The 18,966-nt window shown below is 39.1% G+C and overlaps 2 protein-coding genes across 6 annotated transcripts; both read left to right on the top strand.

Annotated features, from left to right (window-relative positions):
- LOC107639668 lies at positions 1 to 4,615 on the top strand. Of its 4 annotated transcripts, XM_016343231.2 has the most exons (9): positions 1 to 132; positions 218 to 325; positions 1,279 to 1,342; positions 1,464 to 1,608; positions 1,693 to 1,766; positions 1,853 to 2,326; positions 2,647 to 3,054; positions 3,148 to 3,360; positions 3,641 to 4,615. In XM_016343231.2, exons 3-9 carry the CDS (start codon positions 1,295 to 1,297, stop codon positions 4,208 to 4,210), a joined length of 1,932 nt encoding a protein of 643 aa, XP_016198717.1. In that variant the 5' UTR covers positions 1 to 132; positions 218 to 325; positions 1,279 to 1,294; the 3' UTR covers positions 4,211 to 4,615. The 4 variants fall into 4 exon arrangements, with proteins under 4 accessions (XP_016198717.1, XP_020961189.1, XP_016198708.1 ...); XM_021105530.1 differs by lacking the exon at positions 1,279 to 1,342; XM_016343222.2 differs by having other exon boundaries at positions 77 to 325.
- LOC107639653 (probable inactive DNA (cytosine-5)-methyltransferase DRM3) lies at positions 12,148 to 17,656 on the top strand. Of its 2 annotated transcripts, none has more exons than XM_016343208.2 (10): positions 12,148 to 12,385; positions 12,611 to 12,732; positions 12,822 to 12,918; positions 13,061 to 13,107; positions 13,570 to 13,668; positions 14,036 to 14,135; positions 15,122 to 15,252; positions 15,518 to 15,626; positions 15,852 to 15,931; positions 16,051 to 17,656. In XM_016343208.2, the coding sequence occupies exons 2-10, from the start codon at positions 12,616 to 12,618 to the stop codon at positions 17,383 to 17,385; spliced, it is 2,115 nt and encodes a 704-aa protein (XP_016198694.1). In that variant the 5' UTR covers positions 12,148 to 12,385; positions 12,611 to 12,615; the 3' UTR covers positions 17,386 to 17,656. The 2 variants fall into 2 exon arrangements, with proteins under 2 accessions (XP_016198694.1, XP_016198699.1); XM_016343213.2 differs by having other exon boundaries at positions 12,149 to 12,385; positions 15,527 to 15,626.

The raw sequence follows: 18,966 nt of genomic DNA, 5'->3' as shown, positions 1-18,966 counted from the left end.
GCCTTCAAAGGAAAAAAATATTTTGAATTATTGGATGACAAATTTAGGAATTTATATAGAAATTGAATGACGAAACGCTTCGCATCTTAAAAAGGGTGGAATCTGAAATTCCGACACGCTTTTTTCAAAGGCGTAAGGGCTCTCTGCTCTCTTCTTCTTCCTTTGTTTCGTTGAATATGGTTAGGGTTTCTTAGTCTCAGCCATCGGAATGTTGCAGGAAGCACCTCCTTCGCTGTTTGGCCTCTCCAATTTCAATTCGCGTGGCCACTTCGCATCCGCCATGCCTTGATTTGTTTCCAACTCTTTCCTTCTCCTTTTTATTTAGGTAATTCCTCACGCTTCGGCTTTTTCTTCTCCCTCAGTTTTGGACTATTGTTTTATTTCTTATTTATATTCTTCGATTGAACAAGTTCTTTGCTTGAACTCGAGGTTGACTAGAGAATGCTCCGTGCTTTTATTCAACGGGTTACTTATTCTCTCTACGCGTTTTTTTTCCCTTCTGTTTTCTGGTTACTCGGTTGCGTCTTAAGGACTAGGGTTTCTTGATTCTGCATGGTTAGGGGAAGGGGTTTTTTTTATTCCGTTTCTTAATTGCTAAGTTGTTCAGCTGTCCCCGATTCGGAGGTCAAACAACGTTGGTGTTCATCACTTTTTGCGGGTGTATTTTCGTTTATTATTATTGAAATGAAGTTAGATTGGATAGTTGACCGTCTTTGGTTTTATATATCATAGGTTGCTGAGTAGTGAGATATAGCTGTTCTCCCTTATCTGTTTTGAGTTTATGGTTGCTACTTCTAGTCATGGGTGCCAATTTTGGGGTGTTCAGGCAAGGGAGTTTGACAGTTTAGAAACATTTAAGCTTTGTTTAGAGTTCGGAATAGCTCAAATACCTGACCTAGCAAAGTATAGCTTGGACTCAATTGGTGTATCCTTCAGATTTTTAAACCTAAGCTTGATATTTTGTTTGTAGACTTTTCATTTATTTATTTTTATGTGCATTGCTAACACAGGTTCAAAATTTTTCTCTTGGTTATTTGCTGTCTTTGTAGTTTGTTTGGGTCCAGGGTATTGATTCTTGATATAAGAGTGCTCCATATTCCATACGTGTATACATGAGATTGTATGATCTTTTGTTGATAAATGAAAACAATAGCTTTTTTTTATTGGTATTTTTCTACTTCAAATTTGATTGTGTTGATTTGCTTATCTGACTCCACCTGATGGAACAAGATGTAAATTTTTATGTTTGCTTATACTTCATACTGTGGCTGTCTGCAGTGGTGGCAGTTCTGTTATGGAAATGCATGATGTTTCTGAAAATAGGAGCACAGATGCTTACTTGGTAATATTTTGAGAGTTTTATGTGTGGTGTTTATTAATTATTTGGCATTGTTGTATCTGAGTCTCTCTGTCTTTTCACTTAGTTAGTGTTATAATGATGTTTCTATCTCTTCTAATTTCAGATCGAAGGTACTGGTTTAAACCCACAGTTGACAAGCCCAAATTTTCAACAATTTGAAGCTATGTTTAGTGAAGGAGCCCCTGAGTTTATTGTTGATCAGAACTTGTATTACCCTTCTGCCACCAATTATGGGTATTACTGTACAGGTAAATTTCCAACTATTGTATGTCACTGATTTTTGGGTCAATGTTATATATAAATGATGTTGACTACGTACTTATTGTGGTTAGGATTTGAATCACCTGTGGAATGGGAGGACCACCATAGGATTTTTGGTGTAGATGGTCCCGAGATTCAGTACATGGTGAGTCTAAATTTTGTTTGCATGTGTCTTCTTTGGTTTGATATGTTGGCCCAGTGGCTGATTTTAGTACTTGCTTCTTTTACCAGGGTGCACAAAACGAAAGTTTTCCATATGTATATTATACACCTAGCTATGGATATGCACAGTCTCCATACAATCCATACAACCCTTATATTCCTGGTGCTATGATGGGAGTTGATGGCTCATTCGGGGGAGCACAACATTATTACTCCCTTCCAAGTTATCAAAACCCTGTTTCCTCACCTGGTTATATTCCTTTTGTTGTTCCACCAGACAATTTACCTGATAGTTTTGTTGATCCATTGATTGATACCAGTGCCTCTGTCAGCAAACCTGATGGAAGAGGTTTTAAACATAAGTTCAATTCAGTTTCTGGTGCCTTTACTAAGAACTCTTCAAAACCATTATCAAATCAGGCAAGTTCCTTGGCCAGGGTATTAGAAGGGCCAAGGGCTAATGCTGGGGTAAAGAAAGATTCGAATATTGGAAGTGTTTCTGGCAGTGGTTTTCTCAACATGACTCCATCACCCATCCATGAGGTACGAATCTTTGCATATTTTAGGCTTGACTTTGATTTCAGTATATGTGGTCTTGTGAACATGTTTAGATCAGAATTATCTATTCTATTATTTCTATTATTATTATTATTATTATTATTATTATTAGTAGTAGTAGTAGTAGTAGTAGTAGTAGTAGATGTGTACAATCTTTCTTTTCCATATATGACAGCTTAACCTGGAGACTCAATTCGAACTTTAGATACTACTTCCTATTGAATTTTTATGTCAAATTTTAACTAAGAGTGTAGTTCCTACTAAGTAGTGGATTTTCTGACTTTTGATCTCTTGGTAATGGACAGTCTGCTTCTGCCAAACTTCGTCCAAAGTTTCATGTTGGAAAAGTACCAAGTGACGTAAATAGTAACTCTGATGTATTGGGTGAGCAAAACCGAGGCCCTAGAATTAGTAGATCAAAACACCAGCTTTCTGTCAAAGCCTATACAACCAAGGCAGGAGACGGTAACACACATGGGAACATCATCATTTATACCGATCAATATAACAGAGAGGATTTCCCTCTTGAATATGAAAATGCAAAATTTTTTGTCATAAAATCGTATAGTGAGGATGATGTTCACAAAAGCATTAAATATAATGTTTGGTCTTCAACTCCTCATGGTAACAAGAAGCTGGAGAGTGCCTATGAAGATGCTAAGAGAATAGCTGCGGGAAAATCTGGAGGCTGCCCAATCTTTCTTTTCTTTTCTGTGAGTTTCCAATAGGTTGCTTTACTGATTCTGTTTTCTTCCGGATCTTTATATGTAATATAAACTCTTCTGCTTCCTCTCTTGCAAATGCAGGTTAATGCGAGTGGGCAGTTTTGTGGGGTCGCTGAGATGGTAGGCTCAGTTGACTTCAATAAAGATATGGACTTTTGGCAACAGGATAAATGGAGTGGGAGCTTCCCTGTAAAGTGGCATATTATAAAAGATGTGCCAAATGGAAGTTTTAGGCACATTATACTAGAGAACAATGAAAGCAAGCCAGTAACTAATAGCAGAGACACACAGGAGGTATATTATTTTTCTATTACAAAAGTTCCGCTTTCAGTGTAAAATTGAGAACTGCACCAATAATAATTGAACATTCTTGATGAGTAAGATTTTACCTAATTTTCTATGCTAAATCTTTTTCCAATGTGAATTGATTATTCTATCTTCCTTAATTGATGTAGTTGGAATGTCAATTTTCTTTTTGTATATTTTAATGTGAGGATAAGCTGTATTTTTAAATTGTTGGGTTGTTCTCATGTTAGTTGTGATTTTGACAATCAAACATCTGTTTCTTGTGCAGATAATGTATAAGAAAGGTTTGGAAATGCTGAAAATATTTAAAAGTCATACTTTGAAGACGACTTTGCTTGATGATTTTATGTACTATGAGAACCGTCAGAAGATAATGCAGGAAGAGAAGGCAAAGTTGCTAATTAAAAGTTTTCAAAATCCATTATTGATACCGACAATGGAACCACCCCGGAAATTGAATTTTGTTGTAGACGTTCCGCAAGTCAATGATGAGAAGAATTCAAAGACAGATGATAAGTTTGATAGATTGGTTTCTGGGACTGTTCAAAGTTCTGATGTCACTAGCACCAAGTCCACAAATGAAAAGGCTGAGAAAACTACAGCTGACAAAGAGGATATTTCCTCCATCTTAAAGATTGGTTCAGTCAGTATTACCCCAAAACAAGGTGAGACTAAACCTTCATCCGTTGGCGTCAGTGATAGGGAACCAGTTGATATTGTCACAGTGGGCTCGATGCAAGTCAAAGTTAATGGTTTTTCGGAGTCTTCGAGTGTCTTGAAGGTTGGGAGTATCCCACTGGATCGAAAAGCACTGCAGCTGGACAAAGGAACTGCTTAGTTAAAAGTGGATCTCATTCTCAAGGCACAATTGGGTCTCTCTTGTTTTGTGCAGACTGCGTTGGTATCTGCTTGATTGTTTGATACAGTTGGGAAGTTGGGTTTCTCTTTTTGTTTACTGCTCTTTTCTTTTACATCTGATACTGATTGCTTTGATACAAGGCTTATACAGGATGCAATGGATCTTTTGGGAGGTGTCTATTCAAGAATCTTCACTGAAATAGTGTTAACCGTTTCTTTTGTATTTCGTTTCTCTGGTCACCGGGGGAGGGTGGCGTTGTCTTCTTCCCCCCCTCTTTTTTTTTTCTCTCATTAAATTCCATCTGTTGTGCAACATTCTAAAACATCCTGTAACCTTCCTGTTACTGTTGTTCTGTTGCATTCAAGAAAAGATATTCATTTGATTCTGTTTCTTCTGTATTTTAGTTTGATTTGGTCCAAAATGAAGAAATGTAACGGCAGAATATCTAAGAATTATGGCACCATGTTCTTGGGCTTATTTCCTTTGTTGTGTGCGATTGACGTGGGAGAAGATGCCGCCAAACTTCTGACTTCTGACTTCTGAGTGCACGTTCTTCCGATTGGTGAAAATCTTTTTATTGTCCAAGTGGCGAAGGATATGACCGTATAGGTCATCCAAGATACATGGATGATGTACAAAAGTTAAATTAAAAATGGGAAGTAATGTTACGGTAAAATTAGGGCAAATGACTTGATTAACTCCAATGCATTTCAATATGTCTTGAATGTTCCAAATCAAATAATGCAACGTCAAAGTCTCAAACCAGATTTCTATATAAATTAAATTGAGTGAATTCGATTTAGTGAAACACGTAGTAAATTGAATCAAATCGATTCGAATTAGGTAAAAAACAAAGTTCAATTTAAATCGAATGAATTAAATTCGATTTACACATGCAACCAACGTTAGAGTAAATCGAATTTAAATGTTTCGATTTACAAAGCAATGTGGTATATAAAAATGAGTTGCTATACGAAATTTTGTAGAAGAGTGAGATTCACAATGACTAGTGATGAGAGTTTTGTAGTTCTTGTGCATTATAGAGGGTCCATTAAAAAGAAACCGCGATTAGGAATTAAGTTCACTGACAAGAACCCGCTGAGTTTAAGAATACTATACTCCAGAGACTAGGACTGCATGGCGTGAAACATGTGGAGAAGTTGTTCTATCAAATTCCGATTTCTGTGTTACGCGATGATGTAAAGTATGATTCATTCGTTATTAGTAGTGACGAAGATATGCATGTGCTGTTTCATTGCCGCCGTCAGTTTTCTGAGGTGAGAACTCTGAAGTTGTTGGTGAAACTTGTGGATGTGGCATCTAGTTCTGGAGGCTCGAACAGGAATATGCACTCCACAGGACATCTAGCCAGCTCTAGTGCATTGCCTGTTGGATCCTCGTCAACAGTGCCGGTGATTGCACCCGAGCCAGATTTAGTGGCTTCACCATCCTTTGCTGTCAATCTGAATTGCAATTGTAATGCATTAGCTGGCGAGGCTGGACCGTTGGGAGACGGTGCTTTCGTGGCACCCAGTTCTCCTCCGTGTGTTCTGGTATTCAGAGAGGTTGGAGCACCCGATGGGGTTGAGGATGCATTGCAGAATGATGATGATGATGATGTGGAGCCTGCAACGATTGCTGCTGATGATAGCAAGGAGGAGACACCACGGACGACTCCACTTGTGGGTGGGGGAGCATCTAGTTCAGGTACTAATCAGTACCCCCCGCACTTCTCTACTCTGGACTTGGATGCCATGGCACCTCAGGAGGATCCCTCTGTACCTGTTGGCTTCGGGGCAAGAGACTCGCAAAATGCAGGAGGTGTAGCTGAATTTCAGGTCGGTCAACAGTTTTAGGATAAAGAGTAAGTCGTGCTTAGCGCGAAGACCTATAGCATTCGCTGCGGGGTTGAGTACAAGGTATTGGAGTCGGATCACCGCAAGTACTATGGCAAGTGCAAGGAGTTCGGGAGCGGTTGCGTATGGCTAATCCGGGTCAGTCTCCGCTAGCGCAAAGAGATTTAGGAGGTAAAACGGTACAATGGTCCTCATACTTGTCTAGTCACATCAATCTCTAGTGACCACAGAAAACTTGATTATCATGTCATATTGGCCTTCATTATGCCCCTGATCAGAGCTGATGCTGCCACGTCGATTAAGGTACTGCAGAATGCCACGGAAGCACACTTCGGGTTCAGACCGACATATAGGAGGGTTTGGATGGCCAAACAGAAGGCCGTGGCACAAATTTACAGAGACTGGGAAGATTCGTATAATGAGTTGCCACGATAGGTATTGGACTTGCAGATCACTATGCTGGGTAGTGTGGCTGTGTTGAGGACGAGTCCTGTTCGAGTAGGTTGGCAATTGGATGACTCTACAGCTTATTTCCATCGCTTGTTTTGGATATTCCCACCATGTGTTGAGGCATTTCGATATTGCAAGTCGTTGCTTAGTGTGGATGGGACCCACCTGTACGGCAAATACGGCGGTACACTGCTTATCGCGATTGCACAGGATGGCAACTCCAATATCATCCTTATTGCTTTTGCACTTGTGGAAGGTGAAAATGCAGAGTCGTGGTCATTCTTTCTATCCCACATTCGGGCTCATGTGACGCCTCAACCGGGTATACTTGTCATATCAGATAGGCACAACGGGATAAAGGCTGTGTTGGAGGCTCCTGATGGGGGATGGTTTCGGCCTACTGCATATAGGGCGTTCTGCATCCGTCACGTGGCGGCTAATTTTGCCCTGACTTTCAAGGGGAAGGATGCAATGAGGCTGTTAGTGAATGCTGCATATGCAAAGACGGAGGTCGAGTTTCAATACTGGTTTGACATCCTACGAATGTTTGATCCTGCGATGTGCGACTGGGCTAATCGAATTGAGTATGCACATTGGACTCCGCATTGGGATGAAGGCCGCAGATTTGGTCACATGACTACGAATATATCTGAGTGTGTGAACTCGATCCTAAAGGGTGTTAGGAACCTTTCGGTGTGTGCATTGGTGAAAGCCACGTATGGGCGGTTGGCCGAGCTATTCGTTCGGAAGGGAAAAGAGGCCGAGGCACAGTTAGGCACTGGGCAGCAGTTCAGTCAGCATCTGCTTAAGGCGATCGAGGCCAACCTGAAGGTCTCAAGGTGCTTCACCGTGACTTTGTACGACAGGGACAACTCAGAATTTACGGTGGCTGAGACCACTCCGACAGGGAGCTTTTCACTTGGCTCATACAGAGTATCCCTCAAGGACCAGACATGTGATTGTGGCTATTTCCAGGCACTTCATTATCCATGCCGGCATGTATTGTCATGCTGTGCATATGCACGCCTGACGTGGTCCACCTATGTGCACGAGATGTATCGACTTAGATCCGTGTATGATGTTTATCGGATGGGATTCATTCCTTCGATTCCGGAGGGATTCTGGCCGCCATATGATGGTTCGACCGTCGTACCGGACCCGACTAAGAGATGGGCGACTGAGGGATGCCCTAGGACCACAAGGATCTGGACTTCGATGGACGAGGTTGACCCGAACCAGCCCAAGAAATGTGGACTATGCTGACAATCCGACCACACACATAGCAGTTGTCCCCAGAGAGGAGTGACAGTTGGATCTGCAACTGCTAGTAATGTGTGATGTCTATGCTTTTTGTTATGTCATGTTGTATTTCAGTTACCATTTTATTTCCGTTGTATGGTTTATTGTTAGCAATAGCTATCTACTATTGATGTTAATTTAAATTTATCATGCATTATGTTTTTATAAATTGGGTACACGTGCTTACTAGTGATTCCTTATTTTAATAAAGTTTATCAGCGATTTCTTTTTCATAATACAATATAACATAAGGTAACAACGTTTTGCATGAAAAATAAACTACACCACATACATAAAACATGACACATAAATAAGTTTCCATACATAACTAATACAGGAATACATAAAACATGTAACGAATCCACTATGTCCTCATAAGAGATGTGATCCGGTGAAGCAGCGCCAAGGTCATCTAACCCGTCGGCCTCTCTGTGCTAGGGGGACCTCATCACCACTCCCGTCATCGTCACCATCCGAGTCACCATCCCCTCCCTGGGGATCTACATCCGATGTGACAGCATGCGATGTAGACGGATCGGCCTGTGATGATCTGGTCCCTGCAAAAGCAGAGGGAGGTGTCCCACCCAGCACAAACGTGTGTGTCGTCCATCGATCCAGAAGGAGGCTCGTTCAGGTCCACATCTACCCGAGCCTGGGATCTAGGAAGCGGAGACCTGCGCCTGGCCAGCTCATCCTCCTGCATGATCATGCTGATCTCATCTAGAAAGTGTGACCCTCCAAACTCTGCATCGAGGCCCTCACTATCGAGCAAGTCCGACAACATCTGACCAAGGCTAATATACGGCTGATGCTCCTGCAAACTATCATCACACGCTGGAACCCCAGCGAAATAGTCTCCAAATCCGCAACCAGGAATATCAGCACCCCCTAAACCCCTATTCCCCCATCCACGCTGCCTCCGTCACCACCACCTCTATGACCACCTGAGCCCCCTGCGTGCCCGACCCGACCTCCACGGCCTTGACCATCATCGGGTCCCCCGTCATCCCCCTCGTCCATGACCTCTGACTCCACCTCATCCACGACCCCTCCCACCTCGCCTCCCACGTCCCCTCTCCTCCATCACATCAATGGCCTCCGCCAGCCAAATCCACTCACGCTGGCTAGACCGAGTCCTAACACGCTACCTCCTAGCAACCCTACGGTTGTCCGAAACATCAGGCAGCTAGTCCATGTCCAGGACTCGTCTGGAGCCTCGCTCAATCGCCTGAGCTGGTATCGCAGCTGCCTTAGGGTCACCTAGGATGAGCTCAGGTGATAAAAACCTCCTGCCGTGCTGATACCACCAATCAAGGTACTCATGAGAAGGCCCTGGACCAGGTACGATATCAAACTGTAGCACGTGCTGTGCCCTGTCGGCCCAATGAATGTGCGAACTCTGTAGTGTCAACGGAAACTAACGATCTCCACCCCTCCCATCCTTTGACATCAGAAAATCTATGCTCAGGGCAGCACGTGGCCGACCCTGAACCCCACCAAACTGAGGACGCACCCGATCTACCGGATGCCATTCAATGACAGCAAAATAGATCAACGTTGTCGTAGCCCTCCACAGAGTCATATGGCGTGGCTCCAAGATCTCGGGGTGTACCACCTGCACGACCTCCGCCAGGCTATATGGCATCCACAGAAACTGCGCATACAAGTTCAAATTGTTAGTCAGCATAAACTAATAAAGATGCAAATTCAACATGAAGGTGAAAATACTCATATCCCCCGGCTGGAGCAAATCAATCCTCAGTCCCCAATTTGCGACACGAGGTCCCCAATTTGCGACACGAGGCCCCTTGTCGCTCAAGCTCGGCTGATAACCTCCCCATCTGATAACCACAACATTTAGTTAACAATGATTTTAAATGCTAAAAAAATGGAAAATAGTTTGCATGGCTAAATGGAGACTACCTCGACGCCAACGGCCAATGAAAAACATCATATCCGTCCGGCCGGAATCCAGGAAACCTCCAAAAGATCCACGACTGTAGAAGCTGTAGTGGACCAGCCAACTTGACGACATTTCTGTTCGCTACACGGCACAAGCACCTATATAGCCATGACAATGCAGCAGAACCCCAACTGTACTGATCCATGTCCTCCAACATGGCGACGTACGACAGCCATCAGATGTGGAGGCGGGTACCTGACTTGTCCTCAAATAGCTGCGTCGATAGGAGCATCGTCATGTACGCACGGGCATACCTCCTAATCGTTTCCTCATCTGTCCCCCTGTGGAAGCTCACTAAACGTCTCCTCAAACCATGTGCACTTTACTGTGAACTTGTCAATGCAGTTCGCAGGAGGCAACACCCCGAGCAGCTCCTCAAACCACACCCATGGTGGTCGGCCACCCTCTATATATCGTGAAAAGTTTGTCAAGCATCCGCTAACATACTGACCGTTGATCGGGAGACCACGGTGGTACGCTACATCCTGTAGGGTTATCGTGCACTCCCCAAAAGGCATGTGGAATGTATGTGTCTCAGGGCGCCATCTCTCTACGAAGGCGCTGACCAACAGCTCGTCCAACCGAAACCAGCTCTCGTTCAATCTTGCAAGATGGTAAAGACCAGCCATCTGCAAGTAAGGAACGATCCTGTCATCCAACATCATCCCGTGCTGCGGTCTCATACTGCTGATGCATCGATGGGGCTGCATAAGAACAAAAGATGACTTCTCACATTCGTCACAAAAAAACTGCTCGATGCATCAAAATTTCTAGTTGCCACAGACATTGCATGCTATCACTTTGCAAACATTTTTACAATAAATCCCTACCAATCTTTTAAAGATAAAAACGCTAACCACTACATTACTCACGATTCAATTCTTCGTATTAACAAAAACATTAATAACATGAGATAAAAAAATGTTCTTTTTATTAACACACATAGAAACCTGTACTTAACCATGTTCATGACTCTACAACTAATCCTGTTCTATAGTTAATGACTCACTAAGTCTGACATGAACTAAATTCAAATATCTGTTTTTCGATTTGTTTTAAAAATCTCACACTAACAGTTCTATCTAACTACTAATTTATTTAAAAAAAATTAAATATTTAAAAACACTAACCTCCAGGTGGACGGCACCGGCAATATGCGCGACTCCATCTAGTTGATACAGACGATTCGGATCGTCCTCCATGCATGCAGATTCGGTTGTCTCCGGGTTGCTTTCAAAGAATCTCAGAACTGGGTGGTGGGGTTGGGGTGGGGTATGAGGTTTCTATGGTTCGAATCAATTGATTTCGATTTGTTTATATAGCGAAAATAAAAAAAATCGAATCAATTTGATTCGAATTATGCACGATGAGAAGTGCATGTAAATCGAAACAAGTACATTCGATTTACAAAACCATCAAATCGAATCAAATGGTTTCGATTTACGTTGGGCATGAAATCCGTTGGCTAAATCGAATTTTCTCAATTCGATTTATTCACTTTTCAACCATTCACATAATTCGAATTAATTAGTTTCAATTTTTATTCTAGAAATCGAATCACGCACGCTAAATCAAATTCATTCAATTCGATTTATATAGAAAGGTGGCTTGGAACTTTGACGTTGCATCTTTTAGTTTGAGATATTCAGGACATATTAAAATACATTGGGTTTATTAAGGTCATTTGCCCATAAAATTAAGAGTAAATTAGGTCCAACACATGATAGATTGTTCTCTAAAATAATAAAATTAACTCTGATTACAAAAATTCAGTCAAATTTTGGAAGGTATTATTTTTTATCAGTAAGCAAAAGTGTAAGGCCTGATTGGACTTAAGATAGCCAGGAATTGGTCCTAAATTCCTAATATAGCCTAATAATTTTTAACTTTATGAGCTACAAACTCTCAGGCGGAATTCTGTGGAAAAAAATTTAACCCAACAATATGTGTTTTTAGAAAAAATGCCAAAACGACGTCGTTTGGCTTATGAATTCGCAAACCATTGAACCGCAAAAAAACCGGACGGTTCTTCCGGTTCGCCGGTTAACCGCCGGTTCGACCGGTTTTTGGCCGGTTTTTTGCCAGGCGGTTATTAGTGTTACCCGGACCGGTTAGGTGACCGGTTCCTGGTTTTTCCGGTTGAACCGGCCGGTCCGGTCCGGTTTTCAGAACCATGGTTTTTAGTATTACACTCTTACCCTTTCTACGACCCACGTGTAATCCCATGTTAACATGTCGAATGGGGCCCAGGAATCCAGCTTCACAGAATCCGCCATCTAGACTCTGCAGATTGCAATATGTGTTAAGTTTAGTTTTACACTTTTACCCTTTCTACGACCCACCTGTAACTCTGAGAAGTGTGAAATTGTGCGAGTTCGTGTCACGTGTTTGCGCACTACTAACGTGGGCAACATCCCTTCCTCCTTCACTTTCACAGTTTCACTTCACTTTGTTTGGGTTCTTTTCTCTTAACCAGTGTGCAGCGAGTGCGATCACGCGCCTTCACCCCTTCATCCTGTGCGCGTTGGAAAACCCACACTCAACTCAACCGAGCACAGCTCTGTCGCCGGTTCTAGCTCCGCTCAGGTATTCCCCTTTTTCACACTTGCACCCACTCAATTCAATTCCCTTTTAAACAATCACTCAAATTCACGAATCTCTCTCTCCCCGAATTAATTACCTTAGTAAAATTCATCAAAAAATTAACGGGATTATAAGAACAAGAATTTTTATGTCAGTTTATTAGGTTTTTCTAATAATGTTAATTCGATACCTAATTGTAATGTAACTATATTTACATGCATTGGGCAGTTGCAATGGCAGGGAGTTCAAATAGAAGAGAGGGCAAAAACGCTATGGTTCCAAAACCTGAATTGCTGGATTTTGATGTTGAGCTGCAGCCACCTTTTGCTACATTCTCTGAGAATGTTGGGGTATGCTACTCACACATATGAATATGGCCCATTCATACTATTAATTGTTCCAATTATAGAATAAATTTACATCAATATACGATTGGCAGGATAATGTTGCAAGTTCATCTGGAAGCCAACTGCGTTCATTTTTTGTTGGAATGGGATTCCAGCCATCCCTTGTTGATAAAGCCATTGAGGAGAATGGTACACTACTTTATGTGCTAGCATGAATTTTTTTGGTTGAGTCTTGAGGCTTGACCTAATTGCATATCATATTTCATGCTATTCCAGTATTATGATTTTCTGCAATTCCTCATTAATGATTATTATATATGTGTATAATTAGGTGAGCAAAATTCGGACAGGCTATTAGAGGTCCTCTTGAGCTATTCGGTGAGTAGACCATAATTTATCTTACGTGCACCTTCAATGTTCGTGTTCTAGGGTTGCGGATGGAGAAGTTTTTATTTGATTATAGTAGATTATAACTGATAATTGGGAAGTGAAACTTTATGATTTCGTTATACTTGCAGATAGATATGCATCAGAGATTCAATTTAACATTTCGTTGAGCATGTACATTAAATTCCATGATACTTCTAGAAAGTAGAAAATGGTGAAAAAGAAAAAAGAACCTAATTTAATAATAATAATTTTGTTTATTGGACTGTAATTTCAATGAGTCAGGAACTGCATAAAATAATTCCTTTGCTGTTTCTGTTTATCCACTTTTATTTCTTTTGTATATGTAATTAAAGGTTAACTTACAATATATTTTCACTTTTCCAAGTATTATTCTTTCTACATGGTTGATGTAAAATTTTTACAGCTGCAACTTGTTTTGCAACTATATAGGCACTTCAAAAATCAAATTCAGAGTCTTCAGATTCTCTAGAGAGCTTATTTGATGATAAGGATTCTCCTGAAATTTCCACAGTCAATCAACCAAAAGAGGTACTTCCTTCTTACTCCTTTGGAAACATCAGTTTATTTTGCTTCTTCTCATCAACCTTTAATACCCATACAAAATTTATTTTTGAGTTGTTGTCAACTTTGTTACATATATCACGTGCATCAGTTATGGCTGCGGTCAATAGTTTGTCACATATGCTGACAATTGAACGTTTGCCTTTTCTATATATGGTGACAATTAGCTTTGCATTCTACGTTTCTCCTTCCTCTTGGCATTGATGGCATTCAATCCTTTTCCTTTTTGTGCTTGGCATTCATTTTTTTTTCTAGTTTAATCAGTCTTCATGATATAGCGTTATGTTTTATCTAATCTGAGTTTTGTTCTTGTTTGGCATAATATCTCTTGCAGGAGTTAGATGAATTTGGTGAATTTATTGATGACAAAAGAAGTTCCTTACTGATGATGAATTTCTCTGCAGAGGAGGTAGACTTTGCAATCAGTAAGCTTGGTATGTGAAAGTATATGTAATCTGAATGTACATCCTTATTTCTGGAGCTGCTTCTGAGTGATCAATATGTACTTTCCTATGCTACATGCACAAAGTAATTTTTTTATTGGAAAAGAAAATGTGTAATGCCTACGTATGCTCAGATCAAAGTGCATTTTATTGTTATGGTCATTTTACAAATCGGATGCACCGATTTGTTTTTGAAAAGTTACAAATTTTGTAATGTTGAAATCGGACCATCTGATTTTACTTTTCTAAAAATTAAAAAAAAATTAAAATATTGAAATCGGACCCTCCGATTTCTATTTTAGAAAGTTTAAAAATTAAAATCGGATCTACCGATTTGTGTGGTGTCCAGAAAAAAATTTGCATGCACTGAAATCAGAGATTTCATATTTCTTTTTGCCACTCAACAAATCTGACCGTCCGATTTGTTTAATAACAATTTAAAAAAAATTAATACCATATTAAGAAAAAATAATGATTTCAATAACAATGCATACCACACCATTTTCATCCATATTAAAAAAAATTAGCCATGCTACATGGGGCGGCATTTATTCTTTTATTTGTCTTTTCTGGTGATAACTGACCTGGAAAATATGTTTTATGCTTCTTTTGACTATCTGATGAAGTGTTGCATGACTTTGATCGAATATCTATGTTTTCTTGGATTATTAGTTCCAATCTGCACTTTTGGACATGCTAGTAGTATTTGGTTAAAGTATGTAAAGTGTAAACAAAAACATGAAGTCCACCATAAATTGAATTGATGTGCATTTAGACATTTGGGGTAATATTTTATAGGATAAGTGCTAGGATGAAAAAACTTTTATGTTGGTGTAGCAGCCAACATTTCTCTTGAAGATATGTGAATATATATAACTTCTAACAACAACAAGGTCTTTTGACCTAGGTGGCAAAAACAACAGTAACTTCATGCATTACTGCTTCAAATAGAGATTTGATTGTGTGTTTCGAAACAGGTGATGGAGCTTCAGTTCCTGAGCTGGTGGACTTCATCTTTGCTGCACAGATAGCTAAGAAGTTAAACAGAGAAACAGTTCATATAAAAAGGGAAACAATTGATATCACCTGCGATGACACAGGTGGTGAGGTATTGAGATTTAATCCATTTTTGTGAGATGTTTCAGGAGATGATGCTATGCTTATGTGATTCTGATACTCTGATTTCTTAAGTTAAAACTCAACTGTATCCATATACAAAACGTTATCTACCATGTTCCTATATGTTATGAACTTTATTTCTTTGTGTTCTTTTATAGGTATGATCTTATCAAGTTTGCCCCTGTATTATGTTAACTTATGTAAATTATAATTATTATTATCTCTTTAATATGCATCTAAAATTTGTGATTTAGGGATTTCAGATTAGCAATGAACGACTATTTGGGATTATGGAAAAAACACTTCAATTGCTTGAAATGGGTTTCTCTGAGAATGAAGTATCCTCAGCAGTTGATAGATTAGGTCAGTAATTGAGACGGCTGATCTATTTTAACTGATAAGCTATGTGACTATTTTTTTACATTTTTCTTTGAAAAGCAATTATCTTTAGTTTGCGCAATGATGTTATTGGTTGTTTTTTTCAAATTTGGAAAATTCTATATATTTCCTTACCATTTATTTCCTTTACAAAGTCTTACGGTTGCTTTTGTCTCTGCAACTTTGGCTTCTAATATGGTGTTTTATCAGGGACGGAGGTTCCAATTTCAGAGCTTGCAAACTATATTTTTGCAGAGCAAAGTGGGATCGAATATGTAATGGAATATAAGGTTAAACTAATATCATACTGTCCCTAGTAATTTTTTATTAATAATGTTTTTGAATAGATTTTTTTTAAGAATAGTTATCGTCGGTGCTTTACTGAATCTCAAATTTCTTTTTCATTCAGTATCCCTTTACTTCAATGTATTCTATGGGGATCAAAGAAGAGCAACAATGGGATGGTACAGCTGAAGTAAAAACTGAGAGTTTTGGCTATGAAGCTCCACAGTCAGGGCCGATCAACTTTGGGGGAACTTTTAGTGACAGGGGTAAACGAGTGAAGGAAGAGGGTATTGATGAATTTGCAAATGGTGCTTCTGACATGGGATACTCTGATTTCATGGAGAATGATAGAAGTAAAAGGCCCAAGAATGAATATGAGGAGGATGAGTCGAGCTCTTTTCTTGATATTTATTGGATGGAAGAAAGGGTTGATGCTCAGGTTGCTAGAATGACAGAACTTCACAGATCAAATCCAGCCAGGAATCTTTGCGATCTGGCTGCGAAATCTCCGTTTTTCTTATTTGGAAACGTCTCTAACATTTCTTACGAGTCTTGGACAAAAATGTCTCAGTTTTTATATGTTGAACCTGAATTTGTTAATACTCGGTTCTTTTCAGCCTTAAATAGAATTGAAGGATACGTACACAATCTCCCATTTGAAGGCCGGACACACATCCTTCCGAAGCCACCTTTGACTATAGAAGAAACAATGCCACGGACAAGGAAGTGGTGGCCATCTTGGGATTCAAGAAAGCAGTTGAGCAGCATCTGTTGTGAAACCAATGGAATATCTCGCCATTGTGATTGGATAGGAAAGATTCTAGCTGATTCTGGTGGAGTTCCCACACCTGAACAGCAAGAAGACATTGTTCGAAGCTGTCGCATATTAAATCTTGTGTGGACTGGTCAATACAAACTAAGCCCTGTAGAGCCTGACAAGTTGGAGTTTATCTTGGGCTACCCTTTGGATCACACTTCTGCCGTGTGTAACTTGGCTGAAAGACTAGAATTACTTAAATACTGCTTTCAAACAGACACATTGGGGTATCATCTCTCAGTGTTGAAGCCACTGTTTCCTAATGGTTTGACAGTGTTATCAATTTTCAGTGGCATTGGTGGTGCTGAAATCGCACTTCACCGCCTCGGTATCAAGATGAAAGCGGTCGTCTCCGTTGAGACTTCTGAGGCAAAGAGAAAGATTCTTGAGAGATGGTGGCGAGTTTCGGGACAAAAAGGTCATCTGGTGCAGATGGAAGAAGTTCAAAAGCTGACTAGTAAAATACTTCAGGGTTTAATCAATAAATTTGGTGTGTTTGACCTGGTAATTTATCAGCACCCTAACTCTTATGCAAGTTCCAGGATTGATCCCACAGGGAGACACCCAGCTTTTGATTTTTCTTTGTTTATTGAATCTGTTCGCCTTTTGCAACGTGTGAGAGGCTCGTGTAAAAGGAGTTAGGTTTAGTGACTCGTCTGTTTCTTGTAGTAAATTATGTCAGTCTATGTATATATAAAATATATCCATGCTTCCATTTATTACTAGATGTTTAGGTTCAATGCTATCCAACCTGAGAATGGTGGTTGAACTTTATGTATGACTTTTTGTAGATCCATATGGATACATGTCTAGACTGGTTGTGTGGATATTTATTTTCGTTTTGTTGCGTTGTATCCATAGAAATTAATTTGGATATTTTCGATATTAATCAGAATTTATTTGTGGTGTTCAAGGTTCGCTTGTTCGTTTTCTACGTTCTACAGCACAATTATCTAATCATTAAATCAAATTATCAATGAATACGAATGGCCGGCAACGGTGACAAACAAGCAGGATAATGTTATAGAATGGGCAAAGATTATTTATTTATATTTTTGACAAAGTTTTCAACTAATATTCTAATAGTCTAACATATTAGACGGACACAATAAGATTACAAAATACTTGACCTTTTCTATTGTCTGGTGCTAATTAGATGTACATGCGTCAGCCGTATGTTAAAGGCAGCACATATATTTTGCGTACACTTTTATTTTTTTTAGTTTATAAATATTAGATTTAAGGATAAATCACACAAATAAAATAATTTTAACTCAAAATTACACAAATATTCTAAATCAGAATTAATTACACGCAACAAACACCTCTATATAAATCGAATTAAATTGACTCGATTTACGCTATTTATATGTAAAATATAAATCGAATCAATTTCATTTGATTTTATATATAAATAGAGTAAATTAAATCAATTTGATTCTATTTATATAGAAGTGTTCATAACATAATTTGTAACTAATTCTAATTTAGAACACCATCTGGAATTATTTTTTAGTGTGATTTATTCTTAATTTAACTATTTTGTATTTTAAAGACAAATTTTAAGATACAATAATAAATTTTTTAAATTTTAATTATATTTACTGCATTGAAAATGTAAAAAAAATATTTTAATAAAATGTTTTTTATAACATTTTTAAAATATACTCTTAAAATATATATTGGCAACCCATAAATATTATTAGCTTCAGGAAATATAGGCATTCATCATTTGTAATAAATAAAGTCCGACAAGCTTGATATATTCATTCAATCCTTCGTGTTCGCAATAAATAGAGAGTTCAAAAATAGGTTTTAAGGGACAAAATGTGGGAAAATTTTCAAGGACACTGTTGTCCTCGGAAAAGACTAACTTGATTTTGACCCATAATAATTATAATGAGTGGATTATTCGGTTTGCTAAGGATGAGTTTGTCCTGTAGTCTGTACTTTTGATAATATGCCGGATTTATTACTTGAAAAATCAAAACAGAAAATTACTATTTTAAATTATGATCATGATTACTATTTCATATTTACATGTCAATTTAGGCATCTATACTTGTCCAGCTATGTGAGAACTATGCACCACAAGTTTCACACAAAATACCAGAAAAGTTTCTGCGACAAAACAGACAAATAAAACAGAAATTAATTACCGGAATTAGATTAGATTAAATTATATATAATGAAAATATTATAAGAATTAATGACTAATTTTTT

Source organism: Arachis ipaensis, chromosome B01 (genome assembly GCF_000816755.2).
Source record: "Arachis ipaensis cultivar K30076 chromosome B01, Araip1.1, whole genome shotgun sequence".
In the NCBI taxonomy this organism is placed as follows: domain Eukaryota; kingdom Viridiplantae; phylum Streptophyta; class Magnoliopsida; order Fabales; family Fabaceae; genus Arachis; species Arachis ipaensis.
Note: the sequence above shows the minus strand (reverse complement) of the source record. Positions and strands in the feature narration are given on the sequence as shown.

What these genes read in the sequence shown, in the direction of transcription:
- LOC107639668 (XM_016343231.2), top strand. Translation starts at nt 1,295, where the DNA reads ATGGAAATGCATGATGTTTCTGAAAATAGGAGCACAGATGCTTACTTG. An exon ending in GGAGCACAGATGCTTACTTG is followed by an intron (nt 1,343 to 1,463) that starts GTAATATTTTGA and finishes TTCTAATTTCAG; the next exon opens with ATCGAAGGTACTGGTTTAAA. An exon ending in GTCCCGAGATTCAGTACATG is followed by an intron (nt 1,767 to 1,852) that starts GTGAGTCTAAAT and finishes TTCTTTTACCAG; the next exon opens with GGTGCACAAAACGAAAGTTT.
- LOC107639653 (XM_016343208.2), top strand. Translation starts at nt 12,616, where the DNA reads ATGGCAGGGAGTTCAAATAGAAGAGAGGGCAAAAACGCTATGGTTCCA. An exon ending in CATTCTCTGAGAATGTTGGG is followed by an intron (nt 12,733 to 12,821) that starts GTATGCTACTCA and finishes TACGATTGGCAG; the next exon opens with GATAATGTTGCAAGTTCATC. An exon ending in CAGTCAATCAACCAAAAGAG is followed by an intron (nt 13,669 to 14,035) that starts GTACTTCCTTCT and finishes TATCTCTTGCAG; the next exon opens with GAGTTAGATGAATTTGGTGA.